The sequence below is a fragment of the Chionomys nivalis genome, chromosome 24 (genome assembly GCF_950005125.1).
Source record: "Chionomys nivalis chromosome 24, mChiNiv1.1, whole genome shotgun sequence".
NCBI lineage: Eukaryota > Metazoa > Chordata > Mammalia > Rodentia > Cricetidae > Chionomys > Chionomys nivalis.
This window is the reverse complement of record NC_080109.1, coordinates 13,330,557-13,343,505: the sequence shown is the minus strand read 5'-3', so window position 1 is coordinate 13,343,505 and position 12,949 is coordinate 13,330,557. Positions and strand designations below refer to the sequence as shown.

At 47.1% G+C, this 12,949-nt stretch overlaps 1 protein-coding gene across 1 annotated transcript in view; it reads right to left on the bottom strand.

Moving 5' to 3' along the window:
* Rarres1 (retinoic acid receptor responder 1) overlaps positions 1 to 12,949 on the bottom strand; it is a 32,630-nt gene that overhangs the window by 7,662 nt on the left and 12,019 nt on the right. The window contains exons 2-3 of the mRNA XM_057757119.1: positions 6,586 to 6,651; positions 1,138 to 1,321 (exon numbers count right to left, since the gene is read on the bottom strand). Coding sequence (XP_057613102.1) covers positions 1,138 to 1,321; positions 6,586 to 6,651 — 250 coding nt within the window. The remainder of the gene's footprint in view (positions 1 to 1,137; positions 1,322 to 6,585; positions 6,652 to 12,949) is intronic.

The following is a 12,949-nucleotide window of genomic DNA, read 5'->3' as shown; positions in this document are numbered from 1 at the left end:
CCTTCTTTACTCCATGGGCACATGCTCTCACATGTGCACATACACGTGCGCGCGCACACACACACGAACACACACACACACAGTTAAAAATAAATCTTTTTTTTAAGGAGCAAATGAGCCCTATTTCCCAACTAAAGGGGAAACAAGATCCCCATGAAGCTATTGATTTTTAAATATTAGTCATTAGTTCACCTATCCCAAGCAGCATGAGTATCCTCAACAATATTCTGAATTCTCATAGTTGTTTGGCTCAAGATTAGATCTTTGTTGTCAGTGAAGGCTGAGGTGCAAATCACTCAGGCCCGGGATATTAGAAATGCAAGCATTTAGTCAGTGCCAGTAAGTGGGGGCAGATGCGGTGACAAACGGAGCCTGAGCTCTCAGGTGTGGATGAGGAACTGAGGGGTCTCTGGGCAAACGAGAGAGTGTGTGGGAAGGAGAGGGCCAGGGCGGTCAGATGTCAAGCTCGTGCCCAAGCGCAAGTCCAGAGCTGACTTCTGTGGTTCGGGGAAATTGGATTTGCCAGTAAGTGCTGAAGGCCCTACTGAGCCCACACACTCTGCTGAGTGCCAAGACAAATGAGCCATGCTCCACTCCAGCTGAGTCACCGCAGAGGGCAGGGCACGTCTCTGGGAGACGGCTCCACTGCCCATTAGCCACTAACCTGAAATGAGATAAACACGCTCGCTGCAGCAACCCAGAACAGCCCAGACAGTCACTCCACCAGCCCTGGGGCAGGAGGGCTGAGCACAGATGTGGAGTATCTTGTCAGCTAAGCCTCCCAAGGCTATCAAGGAAACTCTAGAAGTATCACCTCAGGGTCTAGACTCCCCTGCAGTCTGCGCTTGAATCTATGCGATCTTTTTCGTTTTCAAAGCCTTCTGTCTTTTACTCATAGAGTCAATTCTTGGGTTCTCATTCTGGGATATAAAATGGTCAGTTAAAGGGACTCATTGGTATATTGTAGAGAAGAACAGAAAATGATACTTGTGAACTTCGTTTAAATAATGAGACACATCCCAATCCATAGCTGAACTTTAGCATCTCTCCAGACACGCAAATGTAAATAACCATCCCTTTTAGGGTTTAGCGATTATATCTATACTGACTATAGGACCCCCAGCTACTGATTCATACCAGGGATGCGGTCGACGTTCAGAGGAGTCTTCAGTTGCTTCACTTGCTTATAAAGAAGATAATCTCTTTCCTGCCTCTTCATTTTCTCATTGAGCCCCGTGCAGGAGACATTAATGGCTGGTCTGGGTTTTTGATTCTTGAAAAACACCTTCGCGAAACATTTGCCCAGACGTTCCTCACCTTCCTGAAATAAAAATTTCGGAGTTACCAAAGAAGGCTCCTTATCAGCTGCGCCCACGGCAGCTCACACAGATACACGGGCTGAGCATCCATCGAGTGGGACAGGCAGGCAGCAACAGGAGGAGCCTAACTTTGTCGAAGGTGAGTTTTGTGTTCATGGATTGAGGTTAGCGTGAACTGGAAACTGGCCGAAAGCCAGAATCCCTGGGACACAGACCTCCGGGCATGCCCGAGGTGGGTGGCTTGATTGTGTTAATCAATCCCCCTGTTGTGGGTACCTGTGAGCCTGGATTACGGAAATGGAGGAAGGGCACGCTGGGGAGGCCACAGCGTTGTCATCACTGCTTTCTGACTGCGGGTGCAGTGTGACTCCCTAGTGTGATGGACTGTACTCTGGACCTGCGATCGAGACAAATCTTGTTCCTCACATCGATCTTGTCGGGATTTTCTCACAGCAACCGAAAGGCAGTCCTTCAACCTTGCTGCTATCTCAACTATGTACCTTCTGATTTTGCTTTTACATGAGGATGCTGGAAATCTCACAAAGAACTCTGGTGAGCCCGCCTTGGCTCACCTCTCTAGGATGGTGGCTGCTTTGCTCTATCTGGAACTAACACAATAGGACTTGGGTATTACGCTTACTAACTTGAGTCGGAAGACGAAGCTGGTTCCTATTGACAAAAATACCAGCACGTACGTGCATGAGTTAGCTCCTTCCCTAAATACCAAAATGCTAACATCTAAAAAGGAACCCACTCCACATCTTCAGTTCACATGACTTGAACTGGTGCCTGTCTGAGCTCAGCTACTAACCCAGGCTATAAGAATTCTGCCTCCCTATTCTGAGGTCTCTATAAAATTAAACCCACCAATCATCCAGACAGGACACATTCAGACACTTGCTTGCACTCAGACCCAGGATTCTGTGACCACCTTCACTTATGTCAAATCCAAAGACTTCGGGTGTGTATGCTCTTGGGTAGTGGTTTTTCCCCATCCTGGTCAAGGTTCTTTAGCTTGGCCATTAAAGCCAAGGACCTATCCCCAGAAAAGCGCACACACTTACAACCATCAGAATTAGGCTTGAAATGATGAGATCACAGTGACTAGCCCGCTAGCCATGGGTGCCCAGTCAGGGTGTCCTATCAAAATATGACCAGTGGAACGGTTGAAGCAATAACCTTCATTTCTCTTTAGTGATTTCAATGGCATCCTGGTGTTGAGGCAAGAACCAGAAACAAACTCAAAAGGTCCCCAATGAAGGGAAGGAAATTATAATCAAAGTTGGGTCTTCAAAATAAGCCTGTTTCTAGAACTTGTCTTTTTTAAAAAAAAAAAAAAAAACCAACCAAACAAACAAAAAAAACAGGTGGTGGTGGCGCACGCCTTTAATCCCAGCACCCGGGAGGCAGAGGCAGGCTGATCTCTGTGAGTTCAAGGCCAGCCTGGTCTACAAGAGTTAGTTCCAGGACAGGAACAAAAAGCAAACTACGGAGAAACCCTGTATCGAAAAATCAAAAACAAAACAAAACAACCCCCCCAAAACAAACAAACAAACAAACAAACAAACAAAAAACCTGAAATAAGCGTTCCATTGGGCAGCTTTCTTCTGGGAGTGTCTGTTCTGGATGGGAGGAGGGCTTGGTGCAGTAACTAACGTGCTAAGGATTGGTGCAGCATAGAAAAACTGGAAGATTATGCTCCTATCAGGGAAGCCCCTGCTCCTTTGATGACAGCCATCCCCGGGGTAGAGGAAGAGAGCTGGGTATTTATGTCCCCTCTGTGCACCTCCCATCAGACAGTTCTGTGGAAACAGTGCCGCTAAAATGAAAGTCCGACCTTCGCTCCAGTTGGCTAGCTACACTCCGAGAGTGCTATTTCATCAAATCCATGGGAGCATGTTGTCGGTCAGAAAAAAACAGTCATCGTTAGCGTTTAGAGGCAATGTTTTCAGTTTGCAAAACTAAAAACCAAAGGCACCTCCCTAATCCTTCCAGAAAAATCAACTCTACAGTTAATACGCAAAGTCAGTGTGTATCGCGCGAGAACTTGCTTCTGATCCCAGCGAGCTTTCTTCCAGAGGCACTGGGTCAGGGGTGCCATGCCTTCACTGAAACTCTGCCTCCCACGCTTTGACGTGGGGCACAACGGCCTGCAGTTCCCAGGCTTCTTAGGCCTGGCCCACCACTACCGACAATCCCGGCTGGCCTCTCCACACAGATTCTGGTTGCCGCCTCTCAGTCTGACTCCAGGCAGGGATGATCATCTGCTTCTAATTTCCACACAGGGTTTCTGCTTTCTCTCTCCTGAAAATGGGGTAAGGCAAACTAGCAAATCGTGGACTGCGTGGTGGGGATTGCAGGCAGGCAGAGAGAGCCTGTCGTGCGCAGGTGCAGAGAGAGCCTGTAGTGCGCAGGTGCAGAGAGAGCCTGTAGTGCGCAGGTCACCGCTCCGTGTTTGTTTGTTTGTTTGGTTGGTTGGTTGGTTTGGTTTGGTATGGTTTTTCGAGACAGGGTTTCTCTGTAACTTTGGAGCCAGTCCTGGAACTAGCTCTTGTAGACCAGGCTGGCCTCGAACTCACAGAGAGCCACCTACCTCTGCCTCCCAAGTTGGGATTAAAAGCGTGTGCCGCCACCACCCGGTTTCACCGCTCCATGTTTTATGCAATGCCATGTATAAATGATTCTCTAACCTGATACCGAACTGGCCCTGTGCTGTGCCAGCCTACCAACTAGAAATGTCACCAGCTGACAGGATAAAGATCACACTGGCATTTCATAGTGAGTCATTCTAAGGACTATGAAGTGCGAGGAAGGACACCCAAGGGAACTGTGAAATTCTCTGCCAGGGCCGGACGGAAGTGGGGAAATGACAGGACGGTGGGCGGTTTTTAAATGCAGACATATGAAACCAGCAATTGTTGAAGCCCTTAAGGAAAGACGAAAAAAGGGGTCCCCGAGCATGGTCCTGGAATTCTAAACCGCTGCCACGGAGCTCTGCGGCCTGACATCTGTGACCTGCGCCTTGGACCAGGACAGATGTGTGATCAGCCAGAATTCCTCTAATTCGCATGGCCTTCTTTACGTGTCAGAGATTGTACAACTGGAAATTATGTGCAGAGTGACTCACAGTGTACCCAGAACAGTTCACCTGCCAGTCTGACTGTCTGCCTTCACCTGGCAGGGATTGCATGGCAAGAAATGATCCTCAAATGCCACCTCCCAGAAGAAATAGGTCATTTAGAGAAAATTTTAAGTGTTGGGCATAGGAAACCTCCCTGCAATCCATTGGTCAGGAAGGCCCAGGAGAAGGGGGGTATTCAAAGCATTGTAACTAAATATTCGAGCCCAGCACTGGGGACTTCAACCATGGTTGCAGGACACCAGGAAATCCATCTCAGACCAACCAGAAAGCTCTACATGCTGTCTGGGTTTCATAATTCTGGAAGGTGCTCCACAAGCTGCTCGGGGAGAGAAGCAGCCAATGGTCCTGTTGAACGCGGGCCCTTGCAAGCCGCAACACTGACCTGCCGGCAACGTTGTACCTACGAGTGTGATAGGGGCCGACGCTTACGGAGGTGACCATTCAGTTTCTGCTAAAAGGTGAGTCCGCTCCTCAGGAGCGATTTCATGTCTGGTGCTGTAAACCTTGTCAAAAGCCCATGGCTTGGGAACCCATATGCCCCAGGGGTGTTATTTTGATCAATGATCACGTTGTCCACTTCCTTCTTAATTATTTATGTTTATAGCCATAGATCTGTGTTGTTTTCCACCTTGGGCAGGGAAGCTTCTTTTCGCAGGGAGTAGCAGTTAATTCTGGGTCTCATGAGTCTCAGCCATCAATGAGTAGAGGTCACCCCATCCAAGTCTCAGGGAACCTCAAAGAAGAGTGCACAGAGGGTGAAAACCTATGGAAAGGTCTCCGTGCTAGAGAGATGGGGCCATGTCGAGAGCACTGGCTGCTCTTCTAGAGGATCCTGTTTTGATTCTCGGCACCCACACGACACAAGTGTCTGTAACTCCAGTTTTAGGGGAGTCCAGTGTCGTCTTCTAGCCTCCCAGGGCACCAGGCACACACACGGTACACAGACATGCATGACGGCAAAACATCCATACCCATAAAATGATTGTTAAAGGCTGTCTTCCATGACAGGGCTGATGCACGCATCCACTCAGCTCACAGCAGATGTGGGGACCTGCACAGGGCCGAGCCAATCAAAATTCTCACATGGACTGGGGCAGGCCTGCTGAGGCCCCAACCCTAGGTGAGAAGTTATGGTCAGTTGGTAGCTGCTGGAGGAGGGAGACTCATTTTTCTTTGGTAACATGGCCACTGGTAGGTTGGCCATGCCTCAGTGGATGGCCCCATACACATGTGTATGTGGTCAGTGCTAATTGACTCCATGTGCTAAAATTAATAATATAGTAACAATAATGAACATGAAGTTAGGAGGAAGATAGGTTGGTGGGTGTTGAGGGAATTTGAAGCATGATTAACAAAAACTTAGAGACAGAAATTGGGGTTCAGCTTGAAGGTAAGAAAAGCAAAACTGGCCGGGCGATGGTGGCGCACGCCTTTAATCCCAGCACTCGGGAGGCAGAGGCAGGCGGATCTCTGTGAGTTCGAGACCAGCCTGGTCTACAGAGCTAGTTCCAGGACAGGCTCCAAAACCACAGAGAAACCCTGTCTCAAAAAACCAAAAAAAAAAAAAAAAAAAAAAAAAAAAAAAAAAAAAAAAAAAAGAAAAGCAAAACTGCCAGCCACTGGCTCTTACCCTGACCTCAGTCTGAAATGGCAATCTTGCCTCCAGTAAACCTCAGAATGGCACTGACGTTTGGGCAAGCTTTATTTATTAAAATACAAATGAGAAGCCACTGTGGGAATTAGAGAAAGGCACTAGTGGGTGAATGAGCTCAAAATACATTGTGTGTATGTACGGAACTTGCAAATAGTAAATTAAAATATTGTAAAAGAAGACCGAACATATTGACTTAAGAAAAAGCTCACCATAACTGTAAAAGTAATTCTCCAGTGGAGTCCCCGCAGCCTTCCTGCCTTACACGCAGGCTAGATTCCAGTTACTGCCATCTGCTGTCTTCTTGGAGCATGCTCAGTAAACTATTTCCCTACTGTCCTGAAGGGTAAATTGAGTTGCTACCTTCCAGTCCTCTCCCCCTACTGTGGTGGGTACCCAGTCTCATGTTTTCCATTAACAACTGTATTTACAGATGCAGTTAATGGGCTACATCACTCATTAGGGCAACTTACCTCCTCCAGGTTGTAGCGCTCTGTGCTAAACACCAGGTTCACTTCACATCCCTCTTGAGGGTCGACCTGAAATGCAGAAACAGAATCTTAGCATGGTAGAATCATCACAGCTATTTTCCTATCCGGAATTATATTCTTGTTGGGTTATAGTGGCGCACACTTTTAATCCCAGCACTCAGGAGGCAGAGGCAGGTGGATCTCTGTGAGTTTGAGACCAGGACTACATAGGAAGACTCTGTTACAAATAAAATAAAACAAGTCATGTTCTTGGGACCAGAGGGATGATTCGTAGTTAAGAGTGATTTCTCCTCTTTCAGGGGACCCAGGTTCAATTCCCAGCATCCGCATTGTGACTCACGACTGCCTGTTATTCCAGTAAAGGGGGTCCAGTGCCCTCTACTGGCCTCCAAGGGCATCAGACATGCATATAGTGCACATACACACATGTAGATAAAGCACTCATATGCACAAGAATTTTAAAGCTATTACCATCATCATGTTCTTGGGGCACTGAGGCAAGTCAGTGGATCTGCTGTGACTAGGCCTCAGGGACACTGGAGAGTCTTCCAGACTTGGACTGTTCTGCTTATGGTTTGACCCACTCACAGAGACAAAGCTGGGAAAGGGATATGGAAAACCCAGAGTGGAAGTTCGCTTTTAGAGCAGTCATTCAGTGAGAAACAAGTGTGGGGACAGGCTGGAAGGACATCAGTTCTGACATCCTTCAGGGTTGCATGTCTACTCCAGGAACTATCTGGGTTCCCAGGCAACCTCAACAGGAAGGCAGATGAAGGCTTCCTGGTGTCATCATTGGTCAAATGGAATGCAGACAATGAATGGGTAGTGAATTTTCAGGTGAGAGCATAAAGGAAGAGCGGTGGTCCAGGGAGGTGCCGGAGACAGTGTAGTATCCTAGCTGAGTGCTGAAGGACGGCAAAGCAGCCGCCACGTCTAGATCTGGGGATGCCCTACAGACAGAAACAAAGGCGTCCTCAGGTCTTATGCTCCCTGATATAGTCCCAGTGTTAAGTGTTCCCTAAAGATCCTGCGCTAAAGGCTGAGTCCCTCGAGGTGCCCATGGGAGAGCTGAGACTGGAAGAGGTGGGGCCCAGTGACAGATCTGTAGGGCCACCGAAGCAAGCCATGGCAAGACCATGCATGGTCTCTTCCCTTTTTTCCTTCCTGGTCACAGAGAGGGCAGTTTTGTTCAGTCACACCTCCCCACTGTGATGTGCTGTCTCACCAAAGGCCCAAACACAGCGAGATGGAGCCATCACGGACTGAAACTCTGAAATGGCGAGTCAAAAATAAAACCTTTCCCCATTAAGAGTTGGCTGTCTTGGGCATTCGCTGTAGCAGAAACCTAATTGGCAGGGCTTTCCCATGTAGTTTTCACAGGCAGGCAGACGTTCTAAGCTTTCGATATGCGTATTTGGGTGTTTTATGTTTCCAAACTAGCACATATTTGTGGAGTAAACTTCAGTTATCTGGAATTTTATATTATTTGTCACCATTTTTATTTATTTATTTATTTTTGGTTTTTCGAGACAGGGTTTCTCTGTGGTTTTGGAGCCTGTCCTGGAACTAGCTCTCGTAGACCAGGCTGGTCTCGAACTCACAGAGATCCGCCTGCCTCTGCCTCCCGAGTGCTGGGATTAAAGGCGTGCGCCACCACCGCCCGGCTGTCACCATTTTTAAAACAGACCAAAATGATCGTTCAATAAGAGGAATACTATCTAGAAAAAAGGGGAACCTTTGTGTTGCACAGAGTTGAAATTACTTCACATAACCCTGATTTAATAGACTTTTATAAACATCAATTTCCTTTGAATTTTGGCCCAAGGATGCAATGACTAAACATGGTTATTTGACCTTAAATAGACCAGATAGCATCCATTTCTACAATTACAACTAGATAAGAGACAGGAGTGAGCAGCAATTATTTATGTAGAATATATTTAAATATAAAAAAATGTATGGTTGTTTCTGGAAGAGAATGGTGTTTGTCTAGGGTTCATTTTAAGCTTTCAGCATGTTACCAAAGGTACACATGGAAGTCTGTCTGTCCACCCATTTGGAGCTAAAACATAGACCTCCCTAGCCAGCTTTCCCAGAACCCACTTCCAGTAAGGAAGCAGGTGAGCAGAGCCAACCAGTGGAGCCGTAGCCAAGGGCACTAAGTTTAGGAAGATTATCTGTATTGTAGTAGGTGAGGCCTGAAGTAACTGATTTTTGATTTTTAAATTACATTTCTTTGGGGGAGGGTGTTTGTGTGTGTGTGTGTGTGTCTCTCTCTCTGTGTTGTGTGTGTGTGTGTGTGTGTAGAGGTCAGGAGACAACTTATAAGAGATGGTTCTCTCCTTCTACCATGTGGGTCAGTCTCAGGGATCAAACTTAGGTCTTTATGCCTGGTGGTGTGATGGTTAAAGTTACATTATAGTTTTAAATTGTTGTGCTTAAGAGATGTATAAAACAAAATTGCCTCTAACCTGAAAGGCCTGCTTGCCCAAGGACAGATAACTTCCTGGAGTGCTGGAGCTGTTCATGTAAAATATAAGTCAAGTGGTTTCACGTCTGTAAACAAGCTACACAGGATGTGTGTTTGATCACACGCAGGCAGGAGGTACTTAGGCAGGAAGTACATCAGGATGTATGCTTACCTCTGATTGGATGAAGGCAGAAAGTACATAGCCCTGTAGGTTTTGCCTGTAGGTTTTGCCTAATGTAATTTGGAATCATACTCTGGGAATGCTTAGTATGGATCTGGTCAGTATCCATAATCTTGGCCAGGATTTAAAAAAGCTTGCTTTAAGTCTGGCTCAAAAACTGTGGTAGTGGCCTTATTCTTACCTAGTTGGATTAACAGCAGCAAGCACTTGCACCCACTAAGCCATCTTACCAGCCCCTAAACTACCTCCTGAGCCATTATTAGCTAGACAAAATGCGAAAACAAAGGGTTGGAGGTGGCACATCAGGGAGAATGGTCAGAGCCCACAGTAGGCAGTGCTCCTTAACCACAGGCTCTAGGCCTTTAATGGCTTGCTGCCCAGGCTCTGGGCCCCTGCCCTCCACATGTGACCTTAAGGACCTGGCCATGGGCCCGGCATGTTCCCTGGGGTGCTGTAGTTTCTGAGTGCAGTTGTATCTGTGGGAGCCAGAACTTCCCTCAGGTTTCCAGACAAGAAAGGGGTGTCAGAGATGGAGGGCGAGCCCCTTACGAGAAGAGGAGGCAGAAGGAGCCAAATCAGATTGGAAGCATCTGAAGTGCGCAGGAGGACTTAGCAGAGGTGGCAGAGGTGGTCGAAGTGTGGAAGTGGACAAGGTCCTCCAGGGATGACACAGAGAAAGAGAAGACGCAACAGAAGCATCAGCCTTCACGGCAATAACAAATGGCAGCTCCTGATTTGCCAGACGGAAGTACTCTTGAGGGGCTTCCTTATTCTTAGATAATTCGGCACATTTAATTTATTTCTGTTGTGGTTTGCTTGAGACGGGATCTCCCTTGCAGCCTTGACTAGTCTGAAACTCACTATTTAAAACTCACAGGGAGGGGCTGGAGAGATGGCTCAGAGGTTAAGAGCATTGCCTGCTCTTCCAAAGGTCCTGAGTTCAATTCTCAGCAACCACATGGTGGCTCACAACCATCTGTAATGGGGTCTGGTGCCCTCTTCTGGCCTGTAGGCATACACACAGACAGAATGTTGTATACATAATAAATAAATAAATAAATAAATAAATAAATAAATAAATATTTTTAAAAAAAAAAGAAAGAAAAAAAAATAAAACTCACAGGGATTTACCTGTCTCTACCTTGGAGCACCCGAACTAAGGGTAATAGGGAATTTAAGGTCGTATTTATATTGCCAGATTGTTGGAAACACATGAAGCCAGGTGAGGTCAATAAACTGTTGTTAGGCAGGAGGGGGGAAGTGACAACCTGACCAGGCTCATCAAAGCTCTGAATGTCATACCTAACCCATTGTGCTCCACGAAGAAGAGAGACAACACTTAAGGGCTCACATAAGCAGGTCACTAGTTGACAAGGACACAGGAGCCTTGTTTCTTCTGGCAGCTTCGAGCAGGGGCAGAAGTGGGGTTTATGAGCATGAAATCACAAGCATTTGTTGCCAAGTTACAATTAGAAATTTCTCCAATCAGGAATCAAAGACTAGGGACTTTCCTTGTGTGTTCCATCATTATCGACCAACACAGAATGTGAGTCCAGCCAACCAGATTCATTTGTTCTTTCTGTTGTTCAGAGTAGCCATAATGTCTTGGAGAACTAAGGGGCATAACAGACTGTTTCTATTGCCTAAGGAGGACGTTAGTCAGTCACTGGGAAGTTTCCACCTCCCCCAGGACTTGGAAACCTGTGCTTTACTTCACCCTACAGATAAAAATGGGGTCTGAAGTCAAAATGGCAGTTACTGAGGGCCAGGTGCTTTTGCTTGATCCCTTTAGAAGCCGAGCCAGTCCCTCTCTGAAATGTTCCTTTCTTTGCTGTTTGAATCTTCTCATTTTAACTAGGCACCCTTGAAAGCTTCTACTTTTCATCTCAAATAGGATTTTAGTACTTTTTCGTGTATCAAGGCTCTCACTCTTATCTAATCTCCCCAAAGCCTCCCCCTCTTCCTTACCCCGAGTCACAAGCGGCTTGGCTGGCCCATGTGAGATAAGCCCCACAAGGCCGGGCCACCTTCATCCTGAGAGATTTGACTCTCACTGTCCTTGATTGGCAGCCCGTGCTCTTCAGTATCCCTCACTCCAAGATTACAGAGGGTCTGCCTTACCCAAAACCCTGTGCTAGGTGAGGGAAAAGCAGACAAAAACAATACCATTGTCTGCCCTCAGGAAGCCCAGAGCATTAAGGACTCATATGTGCCACTGTAGACACGATTATCTGATTTAAGTTGACTTATGGGCTTTGGAAGGCTAGGATCCAATCTAGGGATCTGGAGGTGACATTTGAGTTCAACTCTGAAGATGGATGAGGAACTGGAGGGAGTGGGTGAGTCATCTCATACAGAGCGAGGAGAAGGCTAAAGGCCTGAAGAGAACTGGAGGACAGAAAGCCTGAAGCAGCTGACCAGGCGGGTGAGGGCTGCCCTGCAGGTTACTGTGCACATGACTTGGGGTGGGGGTGAGCTTTAAGAAGGCCTCTGGTGGGAGAGCAGAGATGGATACCCACAGCAAGGAGTGGTGCTTCCTGAGTGAAGGGTGCTTCCTGAGGGGACAGGAGGGACTTGAGCCAAAGCAGGAATCACAAATGTGGACAGAAATACATGCTGGGTTGATACAAGCCCCATCAGAAGGTACAAAAGGGGGGCTGGAGAGATGGCCCAGCGATTAAGAGCACTGGTTACTCTTACAGAGGACCCAAGGCAGTTTATTTATTAACCAATGAAATCAGCACAGAACAGAAGACCCTCCCACATCACAAAGTGACTTGGCACAGGTGCCCCACCCCAGAGCTTAGGTCTACGCTTTCATTAGTTTTCTCATTGTTAGAGTGCCTAGAACCAGGACTGTGAGAAACACAATGCAAGGTTTTGAACTTAGGCCCCTCTTGGTCAACTGACCCCCCCCTGCCCATCACACAGTCTCTCTGCATCTTACATAAGAGGCTTCCACATCTGTGATGTAAAAAAGTGAGAACATTCAATTCATTTTGAAAGAGCCGAATCCAATACCGTGCAGAGGTGAGCCAGCCCCAACTTTCCCACCACGGGGAGTGAATGCAGGGACAATCTGAGTGTCTAATGCCCAGTCTCCCATGCCACCCAAAATGACCATCTGCAGAACAGATGGGATGCTGTGCCACTTTCTTAGACACAGCCAGAGGGAGAGTACATTATTCCCACACTTTCCAGAATAACGTTCTTTGCTAAGAAAAGGCAGACAAAGCAAGTGGCCATGTGACTACAACACAAAGGCATTAGCAGGGACTCTTTGTAGTTCCGTGAGAAAGGGGAGTGTATGTGCTACAGCCTAGGACATAATGCCTTACCATCTGGACCATTAGTGCCACAGAGTTTATATTGAACCTGGGCTTTGTGCACTTGGTTTGTAGAGCCCTTAGTTCCTGCTCCCCGGTGGCCATGAGAAGAGCTGTATCTGCTCTTTCTGGCTGTACTGTCCTGGCTTCTGGGAATTGCTCAGTGTCTTGACTTTGTTGGACTTGACTTGCAGTCCTTTGGGAGGGTTGGGGGCTACTTTCAAAATTCTGTTTGAGAAAACATGCAATGAGGTGCCTTCAAAGAGCTAGATTCATCACCCTACGCCTATCTTTCTTTCTTCCTTTTTTTTTTTTTTTGGTAAGCAAAAACTCCTCAGATTCTTATCAAATCAATACCATGTGTTCATT